This window comes from Geosmithia morbida (genome assembly GCF_012550715.1).
Source record: "Geosmithia morbida isolate 1262 chromosome Unknown scaffold_18, whole genome shotgun sequence".
Classification (NCBI taxonomy): Eukaryota; Fungi; Ascomycota; class Sordariomycetes; order Hypocreales; family Bionectriaceae; genus Geosmithia; species Geosmithia morbida.
Genome location: NW_023336205.1, coordinates 305,673 through 322,592, shown reverse-complemented (window position 1 = coordinate 322,592; position 16,920 = coordinate 305,673). Strand labels below are relative to the sequence as shown.

General features: G+C 55.0%; 8 protein-coding genes across 8 annotated transcripts; 4 read left to right on the top strand and 4 right to left on the bottom strand.

Annotated features, from left to right (window-relative positions):
• Positions 1-230: 230 nt before the first annotated feature.
• On the top strand, positions 231-1,415 carry GMORB2_3478 (SAGA-associated factor 29; the record flags this gene model as incomplete). The annotated part of the gene is made up of 1 exon (XM_035465454.1): positions 231-1,415. One exon carries the CDS (start codon positions 231-233, stop codon positions 1,413-1,415), a length of 1,185 nt encoding a protein of 394 aa, XP_035318719.1.
• Positions 1,416-2,250: 835 nt separating this feature from the next.
• On the top strand, positions 2,251-3,672 carry GMORB2_3477 (ADP-ribosylation factor 6; the record flags this gene model as incomplete). The annotated part of the gene is made up of 3 exons (XM_035465453.1): positions 2,251-2,257; positions 3,219-3,365; positions 3,509-3,672. 3 exons carry the CDS (start codon positions 2,251-2,253, stop codon positions 3,670-3,672), a joined length of 318 nt encoding a protein of 105 aa, XP_035318718.1.
• A 996-nt stretch (positions 3,673-4,668) lies between these two features.
• GMORB2_3476 (uncharacterized protein) lies at positions 4,669-6,114 on the bottom strand (the record flags this gene model as incomplete). The annotated part of the gene is made up of 1 exon (XM_035465452.1): positions 4,669-6,114. The coding sequence occupies one exon, from the start codon at positions 6,112-6,114 to the stop codon at positions 4,669-4,671; it is 1,446 nt and encodes a 481-aa protein (XP_035318717.1).
• A 1,250-nt stretch (positions 6,115-7,364) lies between these two features.
• On the bottom strand, positions 7,365-8,707 carry GMORB2_3475 (actin-related protein 2; the record flags this gene model as incomplete). The annotated part of the gene is made up of 2 exons (XM_035465451.1): positions 7,365-8,095; positions 8,209-8,707. 2 exons carry the CDS (start codon positions 8,705-8,707, stop codon positions 7,365-7,367), a joined length of 1,230 nt encoding a protein of 409 aa, XP_035318716.1.
• A 534-nt stretch (positions 8,708-9,241) lies between these two features.
• Positions 9,242-10,069, top strand: GMORB2_3474 (Asp/Glu/hydantoin racemase; the record flags this gene model as incomplete). Its single annotated transcript, XM_035465450.1, has 2 exons — positions 9,242-9,346; positions 9,407-10,069. The coding sequence occupies 2 exons, from the start codon at positions 9,242-9,244 to the stop codon at positions 10,067-10,069; spliced, it is 768 nt and encodes a 255-aa protein (XP_035318715.1).
• Positions 10,070-10,102: 33 nt separating this feature from the next.
• On the bottom strand, positions 10,103-12,721 carry GMORB2_3473 (Sugar (and other) transporter; the record flags this gene model as incomplete). The annotated part of the gene is made up of 3 exons (XM_035465449.1): positions 10,103-11,467; positions 11,540-11,758; positions 12,131-12,721. 3 exons carry the CDS (start codon positions 12,719-12,721, stop codon positions 10,103-10,105), a joined length of 2,175 nt encoding a protein of 724 aa, XP_035318714.1.
• Positions 12,722-13,612: 891 nt separating this feature from the next.
• On the top strand, positions 13,613-15,125 carry GMORB2_3472 (uncharacterized protein; the record flags this gene model as incomplete). Its single annotated transcript, XM_035465448.1, has 2 exons — positions 13,613-14,301; positions 14,372-15,125. 2 exons carry the CDS (start codon positions 13,613-13,615, stop codon positions 15,123-15,125), a joined length of 1,443 nt encoding a protein of 480 aa, XP_035318713.1.
• A 256-nt stretch (positions 15,126-15,381) lies between these two features.
• Positions 15,382-16,656, bottom strand: GMORB2_3471 (peptide chain release factor 1; the record flags this gene model as incomplete). Its single annotated transcript, XM_035465447.1, has 1 exon — positions 15,382-16,656. The coding sequence occupies one exon, from the start codon at positions 16,654-16,656 to the stop codon at positions 15,382-15,384; it is 1,275 nt and encodes a 424-aa protein (XP_035318712.1).
• Between the last annotated feature and the right edge of the window lie 264 nt (positions 16,657-16,920).

Here is a 16,920-nt window from a genome sequence, read left to right as displayed (position 1 = left end):
TCGATCTCGTCGCATCGACTACTAGTGCCAATTGATTATACTGCTGTACGCGGCCCCGCAACGCGTCGCATCCTTTTCGACCAGATCCTGACGGTGTCGTACGAATTACGAATTACACAGCATCACCAGTCGAACCACCCAGCAGGCGTACGGGCGAATAAAGACGTACACGCACGAAAAGAAAAACGGGAGACTGCCGGGGGCCGCAGAAGGACGACGAAAGAGACAAGATGTCTCAGCGCAACCGGAGCGGGCGCGGGTCAGCGCGCAACAACGGCAACAATGCGAGCAACGACCACGGCGAGGAAGTCCAGATCTGGGAGTCAACGCGCAACGACATTCGCGAATTCGTGACCAGCTTCAACGCGGAGAGCGCGGACCTGGACAAGCTGGTTGGTATGGACAAGGAGCTGGGGGCCATGGACCCGGACAAGATCGGCAACGGACCGCTCAAGGACATGGAGCAGCTGTGCCGGGGCGGGGTGCGGCAGTCGGACGCCAACATCCAAAAGGCCAACGCGCTGATCGAGAAGCTCAAGATCCTCCGAGCGGTGGCGGTGGCTAAGGAGAAGGACGAGGCGGCGACGGCGGGGCCGCCGGGCAAGAGGGCGAGTGCCCGGGACAGCACGCGCGACAACACGGCGGCGGCGGCGGCGGCGGCGGCGGCCATCTACGACTTTGACGCTGTGGGAGAGTCACCCACGGCCAGCCCCCTCGGCAGCGGCGGGGGCAGAGGCAAGCTGGGGGAGCGGGCGAGCACGCGCGGGGCGGCGGGGAGCGGCAGCAGCATAGGCGGGGCAGACAAGGACAAGGACAAGGACAAGGACAAGGACAAGGGGAAGGAGAAGGAAAAGGAAAAGGAAAAGGAGCGCGAGGGTAGCAAGGATCGAGAGCGGGAGCGGGAGCGGGATCATAGCCTCGGACCGTCAAAGGCGGGCAGCGTGGAACCGGGTGGTGGCGGGGTGGGCACTCCGGGCGGGCCCGGGTCGGCGCTGGGACGGTCCAAGGTGGTCTTCACCAAGGGCGAGTCCGTGGCGTTCCGGCCCAAGATGACGAGCGGCGAGGCGGCGTCGGACTGGATACTGGGCGAGGTGGCGCAGGTGGTGGGTGAGGGGAAGTCGCGGCGGTACAAGGTGCTCGACATCGAACCCGACGACCATAGCAAGCAGAAGGAGTACAAGACGAGCGCCAGCAGCATGATACCCATCACGCCGGAGTCGCAGGCGGCATCGCTGCCCGACTGGGACCCGAGGACTACGGTGCTGGCGCTGTACCCCAACACCACGACCTTTTACAAGGCAGAGGTGCACAGCATGGACGGCGACGGCAAGGTCAACCTCAAGTTTGAGGGGGAGAATGATTCGTCTACGCTGCAGCAGGTGGAGAGGAGATTCGTCATAGAGTTCAGGGTGTAGACGTCCACCTATACGGAATCGGGACTGTAGGTATGTGGGATGAGCGGGAGCAATTGGACTGGACCTTGTGCCACTGCTGAGGAGCAAGTGGTAGGAGTATGGGAGTACATGGGAGCATGGGAGTACGTGATGGAGTATGGCCTTTTTTCCCCCCTCTATTTACACTCTTGTTTTTTTCTTAATCCTTATCCGATTGGAACTACCGTTTCATCATGTACATGTACAGCGACTGTCTCGTATGCGACGAATGGTGGGATGCGAAAGAGTGAAGTGACCGAGGTGAAAATGGCACGTGTTGCGACGATGACGACAGTGGGGACGGCACTCGAACGGATGGACTGATGGTACTCGACCGGTATATTAGTGAATAGATAGGTATGATGTAGCGTATAATTTAAAAGGTATTGGCGTCCAATGAAATATAAATAGAGGAATATTGCTACATTAGAAATAACAAAAAAAAAAGGAAATAAGAAATAAGAAATAAGAAGAAAGAGAAAAAGAAAAAGAAAAAAAAGTGTGTGAACAGAAGAGATGAACGGGAGAGGCAGGGCTGGAATTACTCCGTACAGCCCAGATAGATAGATGGTGCTGTGGACTGGTAGTGGTTGACCCTTAATCAGAGAGGTAGAGACAGCTACAGGTACATGCATAATAGTGGACATGTATAGTGGACATTTCCCTCATCAGAGCGCGTCCCTAGGTAGGCAGGAATCTGGGACTCTATCACAATTTACAGTGGCTGCAGTGCACAGCAATACCTGAGAGCTAGTATGGACAGGGATGGTGTAAATTGTAATAAAGGACCCGCCTGTCACTGTAGTTACCCCTGAAAATGAACGGTCAGGTAGCCCCACAGGTCGAACCTCACGGGCTCTCAGCCTCTATTACCTCGTACGAGTAAGTACCAGGTACTCGTACGCCGGCCTGGTCATCTACTTTCGTGCCTGCCTGTGTGTGACGGGAGACTGGGAAGTCTGCGAGAAGTCTGTACATATACAGATTGCAGCGTCCCAGGGTATCATCCTCTAGGCTCTAGGTCTTTTTATCGTAGTTATTAGCACTAGCAGAAATCCAAGTCAAAAACATCCTCTCCTGTCTCTCTTCATCCCACTATTCTCCTCTCACGATTTCTTCTTACTCTAAACATAAACAAGAACTCTCCTTCCCCCCCCCCCCCCCCCCCCCCCCCCCTTCGTCCTCTTACTCCTCCTCCTCCTCCTCCCCTATCTTGACGCGACTTTCCCAACTGACACCACCCTCATCACCAGTCTACTTCCTCCTTGTGTGTAAACAAATTTTGGGGACAAAAAGAAGAAGAAGAAACGCACGAATCAATCGGACCCCTCCCCCTCCTCCTCCCACCCCTCTTCCGAAACAGACACGAACAAAACACAGCATATTCGACAGAAAGACAGGTCAAGATGGGCGGCCAACTCTCCAAAATGATGGGCAAAATCTTTGGCTCCAAAGAGATGCGACTGCTCATGCTCGGACTCGACGCCGCAGGAAAGACCACCATCCTCTACAAGCTCAAGCTCGGCCAGGACGTCACCACCATCCCTACCGTCGGCTTCAACGTCGAGACCGTCACCTACAAGAACGTCAAGTTCAACGTCTGGGACGTCGGTGGTCAGGATAAGATTCGTCCGCTGTGGCGTCACTACTTTAGCGGTAGGTCCCGTCACCTCTTTCCCTCTCTCCCCCGACTACATCTTCCTATCACCTTTTCTCTCTTCTTCTTTCTGCTGCTGTTGCTGCCAGTACATGTACAAGTATACACATGCTAATCCCCATTGACAGGCACCCAAGGTCTCATCTTCGTCGTCGACTCGTGCGATCAAGCCCGTATGCGCGAAGCCAGAGACGAACTCCACCGCATCATCAACGATCGCGAAATGAAGGACTCTCTCCTCCTCGTCTTTGCCAACAAGCAGGATCTTAAAGAGGGTATGCCATTCTTTCTATCCCCCCCCCCCTTTTCTTCCTTTCCTTTTGTTTCTTTTGTTCTGCTCTCCACTCCCTACTCCCTTACTGCCCCCCCCTTTACTCTCTTGACTCAAACAATTGCTAATCTCCCTCCCACCCAACAGCCATGAAACCCCAAGAAGTCACTGACGCTCTCGAACTCTCCAAGCTCAAGGACAAGGTCTGGTACGTGGTTCCCAGCTGTGCCACCACCGGAGAAGGCCTCGTCGAGGGACTCTCCTGGCTCTCCAACAATGTCAAGGCTCCTGTCCCTCCTGTCAAGAAATAAAACCAAAACAGACCCATTGTACCCAGACCTTAGCGCTATAACAAACCCTCGGTCTTGTTAAAAATCGCCATTCATATAAAAGCGACAACAACAACAACTCCTCCTCAGCCGAACCAGCCATCTTCCTCCCCCAAGACCAGGCCTCACGGAAACACATCATGAATGACGAGCTTGGAATTCCTTTTTTTTTCATCTGCTTTCTTCGATTCCTGATCTTTGTTCTTCGCTCTTCTTTTTATTCCTTTTCCATATACACAAATTCCCCCTTGTGTTTTGTCTTTTTGCTTCCAAGTCTTCTTTGTTCTTCTCCCGCAAGGGGTCATCCCTCTCTCATACACACACACACACACATACACACACACACACCCCTTTTCTCTTTATTGGACATGTTGGCTGTACATTTCTGTTGTAGGAGAAGAAGAGAGCGAAGATTATCTTTTTTGTTTGTTTGTTTCCTGTGTCACGTTCTTCGTGGGCTCGTCTTAATTATAATTATACTCAGCTACTTACTTTTTCTTCCAATCTGGTTTCTAACATCGGCGTGCAAGAGGCGGGAAAGAGTCATATTTAGAGAAAGGATTCCCCTGTCTTGAACATTTGTCTCCCCTTACATGTACTTTGCTCTCATCCCCCCTTTCCCCTATACTTCTCGTTTAGACATCCGAGAAATTAATCACCACTAGGCTTCTCACATCTCTAGTATCTTGTAATACGTAGTCTTGCCACAGTTGATCGAGGAAAAGTCCAGTCGAAGGAAAAAAGGCGTCAAATTACCATTCTGTCTACTTGAAACATGTAGAACGAAGTCCCTGTGACAGCCCATTGCTATGCGTGAATGCCTAAGATGCCCAACTGAGTAATACGACAAATAACATGTAATGATATGCCCAAGTCCCAAACAAAACAACGCCTCTAGACAATAATGGTGGTATATACTACTGCAAGGAAAACGGGAAAAAAAACAAACACGGGAAAACATCAAGCACGGAGCCATTCCTATACGTCCTTGACGCGCTTGTGTGGCCGTAGAAGCGGGTCATCGAAAGCGGCGCTACGCTTCGTTCCCGACAGGTTGCCCGTACGAATGTCGTTATCATCCTGGCTCACTCGGCGGTGAGGGTACTCAACCTTGAGGCCCTCAAAAGCGTTGGTGAGCACGCGATCGCCTGTAGAGAAGAATGGGTGCTGCAGTGCCTGCTCAGCTGTGAGGCGCTTGACTGGGTCGTACTCGAGGAGACCGGCGAGGAGCTTGTAGCCCTCCGGTCCCAGCGACGCCAGGGGGGATTGGCTCGTCTGGGACCCTGCGGCCGACGCTGCGGCTGCTGTGGACGACGGCGTGGTGACACCGGCATTATTGATCGTCTGGTAGTACCACCTCTCTAGGTTCGACACGACTGGATAGCTCCGGCTTGACGAGTGGTGGGAGTGATAGTCGGGCGGTGGGCGTACTGAGTTCAGTTGCGGATAATCAGGCATGGACGTGATGAGAGGCCAGCGCTCTTTAGTCGGCATGCCCATGATTTCGACAATCTTCTGCATCTGGTTGCGCTGAAAAGGGACAGACTTCTTGCTGTCCATCTTGGCCTCTTCGCCCTTGAAAATGGGACGCAGAGAGAGAAGCTCCGCAAATATGCAGCCAATGGCCCAGAGGTCGATGGCAGGTGTGTAGTGATAGGAGCCAAGGATGAGCTCGGGAGCGCGATACCATATAGTCACCACTACCTTATCACCGCCAAACAAGGATGCTAGGGGCTTGTCGAAGCGGCGTGCCAGCCCAAGATCGCCGATCTTGATACGGCCACTATCTGTCACCATAATGTTTGCGGGCTTGAGATCGCGGTGTAGCACCCATGACGAATGGAGATAGTGACAGCCGTTGAGGAGCTGGAAGAGCAAGCTCTTGACCACAGTAGGCGGTATTGGTCTTCTAGGCCCCACGGGTTGCGTCGTGTGGTGGTGGATAATCTGGAGCAGGTCGTGCTCGGCGTACTCAAAGACCATGAAGATGCACTTGTCCTCTAGGAGAGTCTCGACCAGGCGGATGACGTTGGCGTGGCGTAGTTCGGCGCAGAGGCTCATCTCACGAATGGCAGACTGCGAAATGCCCGTGTAGCTAATCTGTTCGCCCTCTTTATCCGGCTTGAACTTCTTGATTGCCATCTGCGTCACGCCCGACCGAGCTGCCGCGTCCCTGCCTGCGCTGTTGCCATCTTGCGAGGCAGCCGAGCCATTGCTGTTCCGGGGAGTGGCTTTGTAGACGCGGCCATAGGTACCACTGCTGATGAATCCAACGATACGGTAGCGCTCAGACACACGAGTCTTAGGTTGATATCCGCTGCCGCCACGATCATGAGAATCTGTGAGGCGATGGTGAGCAGGTGAAGAATTGCCCGATGATGAGAAGGGGTAATAGGAGCCGCCGGGGCGGAAGCGCAGGCTCATGGCCGCTCAGAGTCTATGGGCCGTTCAAAGACGCCCATGTGCTTATAAAGTGGAGGAATAAAGGAAGAAGATGATGGCAAGATGGAAATGACAAAGCGAAGACCAGAAATGATGGTGGCGATGAGTGAAGCAATTGGCTGGGTCATGACATGGGGTCGGAATTTCAGTTGACCCTATTCCGAAAGCGGAGAGGGTGTTTTGACACGAAGGGGAGGGAGGAACAAAGACACTTGCGAAAAGGAACCGTTCGATGCTAAAAAAAAAGGACGGGTATTGAAACGTACCAACTGAGGTTGACTGAACGGTATGAGCACTCCGTCTCGTCGATGACTGGTTTCGGGTATTGTTGGAAATGCCGCCTGCTGTTCCACCACCACCGCCCACGGAGCCCGCGGCCGAGGTGCCAGCAGATAGATTGGTGAGGCTCATCCACGTCAAGTAAACGCGGCTGCTCGCAGTGTGTCTCTGTGCGCACGTGTATGTGATCAGCGGTCAGACCAGACAGAGAAGCTAGCTCTCTCAATCACGGGCCACGCCGGATTGTGATATTAGGCAGTCGCCCCTCTTGTCCAAGCGTTTCCCTCTCGAAGAATGAATGATGACAACAAGTCGTACTCCCCCCAGCGTGCGATGAGTGAGCGCGCGTGTGGGGTTTCAAAGGGTGCGTGCGTTGGTGGATCAATGAACGGGCGGAGAGATTGCTTTAATATGGGGCATCAGGAAGTAACATGCAGCATCTCGCTGACAGCCGACAACGTGATACAACGCGGATTGTTACTGCCAAGGGGGGACGAAGGTGTGATGCATGGGGGAGCTTGTGTGTTGTTGTCATGGGGGTGTCCTCTCTCTATTTAGGGAGGGCATTTTGGTGGGTGGGTGGCATCGTGTTTGGCATGCCTGCCGTTGGTACAGGCAGGAACCACCCCGGGGGGTGCGGCAGGGACGACCAATACGAGAATGACTAATCCAAGGACTATCACCAAGAGCGCCAACGACATGGCACATGGCCCGTACGTATTGTCATCGCGTTGAGTTTTAAGTTCTGCTCTTCTTGTGATAGATTCCCCCCTTTCGGCTAAGTAGTCAATATAAATGAATTTTTTTTTGCACCAAAGAAGAGGAGAAGGAAAACTCCTTTTGGTCTTCTCTAATCTCAGCATCACACGCCACGTTTCTCTTTCCTCCCATAGTCACTTTGAACAGGCATGTTTTGATGGCAACGGCGAGAAGGGAGTAAGACGGCTTGAGTCCTATCGCGGGCCCAGCTTCTCCAGGACCCTCGAGCCTTGCTCTTCCCACTCGGACTTGGTCACCCACATGCTCTCCTTGTCGGCCATGATGTTGGCCAGGACGGCACCGCCCAGGAACACCATGTGCCTCCTCCTCGGAGGGTCCTCGATGCGGACCTTGAACTTGGACAGGCGCTCCGGGTTGCCCTGCAGGGCGCGCGTCAGCCACAGCTGCTTCAGTTCCTTCTCTAGGCGCGACGGGAGGCCCGGGTACATGCTGCTGCCGCCTGACAGCACAATGGCCTTGAAGAGCGACGAGCGGATGTCGACGTCGGCCGACTGAATCGTGTTGAAGAGGAACTCGCCCAGACCCGGCGACTCACTGTCAACCAAATGAGGCTGGAACAGACACTCAGGGGCCTCAAAACGCTCGCTGCCCACGCGAATCACACGACCATCGGGTAGGGTGTAGTCCTCAACCAGGACCGTCGTGTCCTCGCTCAGGTGCTTGTCCAGCTCAAGGTCGTAGGAGACGTAGCACAGCTTCTCTTTGATCTGGCGAACTGTCTCGAAGTCGGCCGTTCGGTTGAGCGCGTAGCCGCGACGCAGGAGCAGCTTGATGAGGTTGCGCGTCACGTCACGGCCGGCAACGTCCAGACGCTTGGTCAGATGGTTGAGGACGACCGACTCGTACACGGGGACAATGTGCGTCACACCGTCTCCGGAGTCGACGACGACACCGGAACTGAGACCTGTTACGGATTAAAATCATGTCAGCCGGTCTACTTACTTTCGTCCTTTGCCGCCCCCCTTCTTCTTTTTACTAGCGCACCAGTCACGCAGGCGCAGCTTCAGCTTAGCTTACCTTGGGCGTAGAGGGCTAGGACAGCCTGGATGGCGACGTAGACACCGCCAAACTCGTAGCGTTCAAACATGACCTCACACATTTGCTCACGGTTCTTGAGCGGGTTCATGGGCGGCTCGGTGAGGAGGATCTTCTGGCCGCGCGTGTCTACCTTGAGCTTCTCGAAGAAGGTGTAGTCCCAGAGGTGCTGCATGTCGTCCCACTTCTTGACGATACCGTTCTCCATGGGGTAGCTGATCTGGAGCATGGTGCGGGCGGCGGCGGCGTCGTCACCACACATGATGTCCTTGATGGTCACATTGCTATCCGTCTGCTCCTCGGTTCGGAGAATTGGTCGACCGACAATGGAGGGGAACTGGTGCTCGGGGAAGTTTTGTCCTGCGTATCCGACCTTGAGGAAGCCGGTACCACCGTCGAGGACTTGATGTTGGCCGTAAATGTCAGCATGTGTCCGCTCCTTTCCCTGCTCCTGCTCAACCTCCTGCTCCGTATCTTCCATGTCCTCCCCTCCCTCGGAGCTAGCTATATTGAAGAGGGAGGTCCATACCGATGGGTTGTTGGCTCGCCATGGTTGCGGCAAAAGACAGCAGCTCACGACTCGCCGAGGGAATTCGCAGAAAGAGTGGTTATTTTGGACGGGGAAGGGTGAGTTTGTTGGCGGTGATGCCTCGAAAGCTCGTTGCGTGGCTGGGGGGACGGCAGTGTGTGGATGGGAGAGGCGGAGGCTTGTCGTTACGTGGATTGAAGAAGGTACCTAGTTGGCTGGTGGTGGGGTCACGCTTGTCGTCAGAGGCGGACGAGAGAGCTTCCAGCTTAAGGAGGCGAGGAGAGGTCCCAGGCTAGCGTTCACGTGATACCCCGCGTCGCCCACGGCAACTACCCGATGAAGATAAATGTTCCATGTTAATCACGATCAATGTTACATGTGCGACCTCGGAAAAGGGATGAGAAGAATTATACGAAGACCCATCTCTCGAAAGTATTATTCATGCTATTCCGATTCGATAGGGATCCCCCTGACCGCTGATACATCATGGCTAGCGACAATGATACCCGCATCCTCGTCATCAACCCCAACTCATCAGGGGACATGACACTGGGGATGAAGACTGCCGTGGACAAGATCGTTGCTAACAGGGTATGAAGCACCCCAATCAATAATCTGTATGAAGAAGGATACCGCCTAACATCTCCCCAGAATATCCACGTGACATACTATACGACCCCCAACTCCTCGCCAGCAAGCATCAACAACGACGAGGATATCAAGGCCAGTGATGTAGCTGTATACAACGCCGTGTCAGCCGGTAACCCCAAACTAGGCGAGTATGACGGTATCTTAATCGCATGCTTCAGCGTGCACACCCTGGTTACGCGCCTGCACGATATCAGTACCTGTCATTCCATTACAGGTATCTTCGAGGCTAGCATCTCGACTGCCCAGCTTCTCCTACGCCCTCACAGCTCTGAGGCGTGGGGGATCGTGACAACCGGAAAGTTCTGGGAGAAACACCTGGAAGATGGTGTCAGATCGTTCCTAGGACAGCAAGACGGCAGCACGAGTCGCAATTTTGCCGGTGTCTTCTCCACGGGTCTCAACGCCGGTGACTTCCACGTCGTACCGGCAGCTGAGGTGGAGAAGCGGTTGCGCGATGCGGCAACACGCCTATTTAGGAGTGGAAATATCAAGTGTGTTGTCATGGGATGTGCGGGTATGGCTGGTCTGGAGAAGATCATCCGGTCTACTGCGGTCGAGGTACTGGGTGCTGAGGCGGCCGAGGGCGTGTACGTTGTGGACGGGGTGGTAGCGGGTGTCCTACAGTTGGAGGAGATGGTGCAGTGCAGGCGGGTGTTTAGATGAAGATATGAATTGGTCAGTTCAACGAAAGGTATGCTAGCCAGACTCTTCTCGACCCCATACGTCATCCACGCTCCCCTTGCCCTTGGTCTCCGGCACTGCGGAAAGGACAAAGATGGCTGAGATAGCAGCCATGATGGCGAACAAAAAATACACCCATCCCTGTCCACCCAGGGTGTTGTTAAGCTCCGTATTGATGATGGGGAAAAACTGCGCGACAATGAAAGTAGCCACGTAGTTTGCACCCAGACACCAGCTCTGCGTTGCGCCCACCGCCTCTTGGGGTACGAGTTCCGAAGCGAGGATAAAGGGCACGGGTCCTAGGCCGACGGCGAAGAAGCCGACAAAGAAGAGCACCGATATAGCAGAGAGAACTTTGATGCCGGAGACAATGGACAGGGCGAGGATGAAGGAGCTGAACCCTTGTCCAATAATGGACAGCATGAGGCACGTCTTGCGGCCTAGGCGGTCGGGCAGAGGGGAGCAGGCGAGCGTCGTCGCCAGGTTGACGGCTGAGATGATGATCGTCAGCAGGGCTGACGAGATGGGCAGCAGATTCGCTAGCAGCGACACTGAGTACATGATGATGGAGTTGATGCCGCAAAACTGCTGAGCAAACATGACGCCCACGACGGCCACAATGGCAGGCCGGCACCTAGGATCCCGGACTACGTCAATGAATCCCATGTGGATAGTCCGCTGGTGAGCTATCTCTTCCTCTGGTGGCGATAGGAGACCCTGTTCCTCCCCAGATTCCTCCGGAGAGGGGGACCAGTCCCGAACCTCATCTTTGATATCAACGCTACCGCCACGGATTCTCTGTAGCACCTTCTTGGCTGCAGTCACGCTTCCATTTGCCGCAAGCCAAGCAGGACTCTCGGGGATGACCAGTGTACCGAGCGACTGAGCAGACGCAAGGCACGCGCCTATACCCAGTATCCACCTCCAGGAGCTGCCGTGGCTGAGAAAGTATCCGAGCGACTGGGCAATCAGAATACCAACATTGATGGAAACCTGCGTCATGAAACCAAATAGACCCCTCATATCTGGCGGGGCAATCTCGCTAATGTAAAGTGGCACAATGACGGTCGACGCACCGGCTGCAGCACCAGCGGCGAAACGCCCAACGGCCATGGGTGTAGCCGACGGCGAGAACGTCTCGACGGCAGACCCCATGATGTAGAAGAGTGAGGCTAAGCGCATAGACGCTAGACGGCCATTCCGGGATGAGAACGGACCGGCACCCAGGGCGCCCAGCAGACCTCCCAGAGTGAACATGGATGAGACGGTGGCAAAGGCGGCCTCATCCATGGGAATGCACTGCGGTAGGGTGCCAAAACCCGTGGACCAGATGGACTTTTTGCGACAGGTGATGACATCTTGGGGGGCGTTGAGCTCGGCCTGATGGGGTTGGTCAGTTGGGAAACGGGTTATTATACCAAGGACAGGTAGGGAAGGGGTAAGGTGACGAACCATGTGAAAGCCATATTGCAAGGAACCGGCTGTAGATATAGAGACTATGATGACCAGGTAGGCGGTTATGTCGCGCAGACTTCGCGCGAAACCTTGTTCGGACATTCTGGTGATGAAGCTCCAGTTGGGTGTTGATGTTGGTTGATGATCGTTGGGGAGGATGACGGTGTGGGGAGGTAGTATTGATGTTGACAGCAATGTTGGTAGTGTGTGGCTGGGCTGCGGGGACAACGTCATATTACCAGCACAGGCCGTGTACATACATGTATATGGATGATAGCAATTAGTCCTAGATAACTATTGCGTAGAGTAATAATACCTGGACTCTGCATACGAGGACTCTTCTCTCTCTTTAGAACTTCCCCATTATCCATATTTACAGTCATATAATTAATGACTCATTTTAGTATACGAACTTACGAAGTAATAATTACTTGCCCTAGAGTCTTGCCAGAAACGTGATATTTCATTCTACTGATCAGTCATCTCACGCAGGATTATATACCATAGATTATTGGCATGCCAACGAGTATCATATGTGTTTTGCCTACGTCTTTCGGCGCATGCTATGTTCTCAGCAGATCTACGTACGGGTATGTTGTTTAGAAGGACTCTCCATAACAGTGCGTCCCTTCCTGCAGTTCCCTTCGTGGGATGGGACTTCCGACGGACACCATCCTCCACCCAAGCCCGAACAGTAGAGTAATGAAGCCGATGATCCATGTACTCGGTGGCGGAACCCTCGAGCTCGATGCCGTACGTCTTAATACAGTAAGCAGCAGGTGCAAAAAAGGCGTCTAAGAAGGTGAAGTGGGCACCGGCGAGCCAGGGACCACCGAAGCTGTCAATAGCCTGGGCGAAAAGCACGTCAAGGCGTCTAGTTTCTCTCCGGAAGACGTCGCTGAGCTGAGGTCCCGGGCCGATGCGGAGGGCGACGTTCATGGACCACTCCTCGCGGATGGCGCTGAGACCAGGGCGCATCTCTGAGGCTGCGCAGCGAGCGAAAGTCTTCGGCCTCGGGATGGTTTTCGACGACGCGCCGAATTGGGGTTGAGCGAGGTTGGATATGAAGAGGTGGAGCTGCTCGCTGAAGTGAATATCCGGGGCTTTGAGGAGTACCCAGGGTCGCATGGACCACGATGAATGGCGCTTATTGCCGATGTGGAGAGTACATGTATACATGGTGACTGCTTTCTACGAGAATGGCCAGTGATTGACGGCATGACGATGCTATTGTTAATTACCGAGGCCAAGTGTCACACGACAATACCTATATCAACATGCTGCGTTCCTCGGTGTCCCTAGTGAAGATGTTGGTGATGCTTCTATAAGTGATGTAATGTATTGCTTATAGTGTTGCACCTTTTCAATATGACTAGAGACTTTCTTTCCCCTGGACTTCTTGGACCGGCAGCCCTTTCCTCCCGTATGACCGTTGGGCGCAAGTATTGCAACATGAATATCGTATCGTAATATATGTAGATATTCAGTGTAATATTTCGTAAAACTCGGCGGCCGTAGAATTGAGTCGAGCATCGATAGGCCATGGCCCCGTAGTAGATCCAGAAATGCATCCGTATTTCTGGCAGAGTAGCATTTGCGCATTGCGCATTTACGCATAAAGAATATACGAAGTATTAATGACCATTTTATCGTGGGATGCAGAGCTCAGTTGGATTCCTACTCGTACTCGTACTCCTACGCAGACCGGGCCTAAACAACTGCCGCTCACTGGGCAGAGCCCCTGGGTGCCCTCTGGTCGGCGATATTCGGCAGTTGGTTCAGTGGACCGCTGTGAGATCCCCTGCTTCAGGCTCTATAGCTCCTATAACCTCCCCTATCAGAGTGCCGAAGATGTCCCTCCTCTCCCCCCTGAGGCCCCTGGGAGAGACCCTCCAGCTCAAAGGACCTCCCATCACACCAGGCCTTGGCCAAAATGCTGGTGGACAACACCTGCGACTCATCATACCAATCCTTCACGACCGTTAAACGCCTCCCACCCTGGGAGAGAGACCCCGTGCGGCCGCAATCCCATCATCCCTTGCTGTCTCAGCGGTGCCGCACGTCAATATCATGCATCGGTCACCGCTCGTCGCCGCCGACGTATTCGCCAGCGCCTATTCACGCCCAGCGACGCGCGAGGGGCTCGAGTCTCCTCCCGCTCACGATCCCCCTCCACCACCTCTTCACTCGCCTCCCTCCATCACCTCGTCCAACTCTGCCCCTCATTTGGCTCAGTCGCATTCGGCCAACAGCATCGCCACCGTCACGGAGAGCAGCAGCAGCAGCAGCCTCAGCAACAGCAACGCCAACGCCAACCAACAGCAACAGCAGCAATCGACCCCACGCAGACCCGTCTTCGGCCGTAAGCCCGCCTCCTTTACGGGATCTCGTCGTCGCTCCAGCTCTGGCGCGCCTTCAATCGTCGCCACAAATGCCGTCGTGACCGATACCGCTGCCCCGCCTGCCTTGCCCGACTACGCACTCTCCGCCGCTGCAAAGATCGCCGCCAGAGATCCTGACGCTGTTCTCCCGAGCCCTAGTATCGGTCCCGAAGGTGGACACCCCGGAAGGAGTATGCTCGCCAGGTCAGGAACCTCGACTACCCTCAACATGATGCCGCCGCCTCCCACCTCCGTGGGAGGCGGCTCCAGCGCCAATGGCACTAGTTTTTGGCAGCCTACCGACGCGAGCGTTGTCCACCAGCAAATCACAGATCTAGCCAACAAGCGTATCGCTACTCTAGACTACCTACGAAGAGCGTATGTTCGCCCTGAAGCCCTCTCCACTTGCTTGTCTCACTCGGGATCCCTGGTACTGACTCCTTCACAGTCACGGTGGTCGTGTCTACTGGTTCAACGCCTACCTGATCGACAGGTCTGACATTGGCCGCATGCCATCGTTTGACTCACGTAGACTAGCTCGCAAAGCAACCAACTACCTCCTCCTTGGCCTGTCACTACCCGTCATCATCGATCTCTACTCCACAACGCCCCTCGAATTCCTCCGCTGCCTAGGAAGCCTCCTATCCGAATTCGACTCGTTCCAGCAGCTGCGTAACGACTCATCCTCTGCCGCCCTGGCCCGCGCCCGCATCCCCAACATGTTCCGACGCCCAGGCGGAAAGACGCGCCGCTCGACATCCGCTGCCGACACTGCTGAGGAGGCAGCCGCCGCCGCCGCCGCGTCTGTAGGCCCCTTGGATGGTGGTGCCGGAATATCAGGCATGAGCCCCGGCTCCAGCGCCCCTTCGTTCATGAATTTCGCCGCTGGCGAGTCTGATCTTGTGCCCGGAGAAGAGTACACGTACCTCCTCACTCCGTCGCTGCCGTTCGACCCCGACTACTTCGAGACGTTTGAGACGCTGTGCGACACACTCATCGACTGCTACGCGCGGTTCCTGGCCCTTGTGCCTACGCCGCGGGAGTGCTCCGCGTCCGTGGCAGAGCTGTTCACAAAGGCGGATGTGCGCGTGCGAAAAATCATTGTCCAAGGTGTCGTGAAGGAGTTTGAAGATTGTAGCCGCGCCAATGTCCGCTCTGAAATCGCTAATGTCGGCAAGGTGGTCTTGGGCGGTCTGGTATAGGCAGGCATCCCGGAGTTTTTACGTCATTTTCTTCTCTTTTCACGGGGCGTTTTGGATTACTTTCTTTTCTTCGCGTTGGATGGATTTGTTTTTATTGGGATGACATACGTTACGACTGAGATATGATATCACATGGGATTGGGCTTAGTAAAAGGGAAGAGACGGAAGAGCAGTTGCCTCCCTCTATAATACAAATGTCTATGCATATTACAGATGGTTTATGTTACATGGTGAGGTAGCCAAGTTTGTGTACAGATCACTTTTTGTTCTGAGCAATGGCCTTTCTGGCCTTGGCCTCCTCCTCGAGAGTGACGAGTTCAATGTCCCTGGTGACGAGCCAGTCCTTGGCCGCCTGCATGACCCGGTCGAGCGTCTCCCCTCCCTCCAGAACGTCGGGGAGGTTATGCACGTCGAAATTGGCGCGGTGGTCTGTACATCTATCCTGGTTGTAATTGTACGTGCGGATCTTTTCGCCACGATGTATCTGCTTGGAGGCCAGGACCGAGTTGCGCAGCTGGGCAGCTTCCGCCTCACGCTGCTCCCGGCGCCGGTCAGCGATGCGAGATCGCAGTATCTTCCATGCCTCCTGGCGGTTGCGCTGCTGCGACCGGTGATCCTGCATCGACACAGTCTCGCCCGTGGGCATGTGGGTGAGCCGGATGGCCGACTCGGTCTTGTTGACGTGCTGGCCGCCGGCGCCGCGGGCGCGCATCGTCTCGACGCGCACCTCCTGCGGGTTTACGTAGAAATCACTGTCTGGGTCGTCCGGGTTGATGTTGAGATCACCCAAGTTGCCGTTCTCGGGGAACAGTGGGAGAACCCACACCGCTGCTACACTCGTGTGGACGCGCCCCTTGCTCTCTGTGCTGGGGATGCGTTGGACGCGGTGCATGCCTGCCTCGCTGCGGAACATGTCGTACATTGCTGGATCGGAAATTTCGAGAACCGCTTCTTGTAGTGGCGCTTCACCGGCAGCAGAGGACCTGTCGCCGTCGCCGTCAGCAACATCGTACTTGACCACGTTGGTGCGTAGTCCGTGCCGCTGACATAGCCGCTGGTACATCTGGAAGAGGGTGTCGGTGAAGAAGCGGCTCTCCGTCCCTCCTGGACCCGGACGGAACTCGAGCATGCATGGGAGGTCAGCGAAGGCGTCGCGCGGGGCGAGACTCGCACCGAGGGAACGTTCAAGAGATGCGAGCTTCTCCTTTTCTATGTTGAGCTCGTCGCGCGCGATGGCTGCTAGCTCCGCGTCGTCGGCCGATGCAGGTTCTGTCTCGAGCATGGACGACAGCTCCTGCACAGACGAGTACGTTGCCTTATATGCCCGCAGCGCAGAGGCTATGCGGGACAGTTCCCCCGATCTTTTGGCCTTCGCTTGGTCGAACGATGTGTTGAGAGATTCTCGAAGGGCGTCGTGTTCGGCCGTCAGGGCCTCGGCGCGCGCTAGGAGACCCGGTGCTAAGGTCGCGAGACCCCGCGCAGGGCGGAAGGGGTCTAATCCATTCCGAAAGTGCCCAATGTCAGCTCTCATGCGGTCTGTCGTAGTGCCGAGGGATCAAGGTGGTGACGCACTGCTTCTGCTATGGGGGAAGTATGATCGTAGTGGTAGCGATGCAGCGGCGCAGTTTGTTGGGACCGTCCTCGGGACGGCTCGCATGCAGCACCTCCTGCACACCTGCGGGAGCATAGAGTACATGCTAGTTTGCCTTCAGATATTTTTCAGGCATTCATGCGTTTATATAAGGTGCTTGTACGTCGGATTGGATCTTGCGTGGTTCGTAGTCTTGGCGCAATG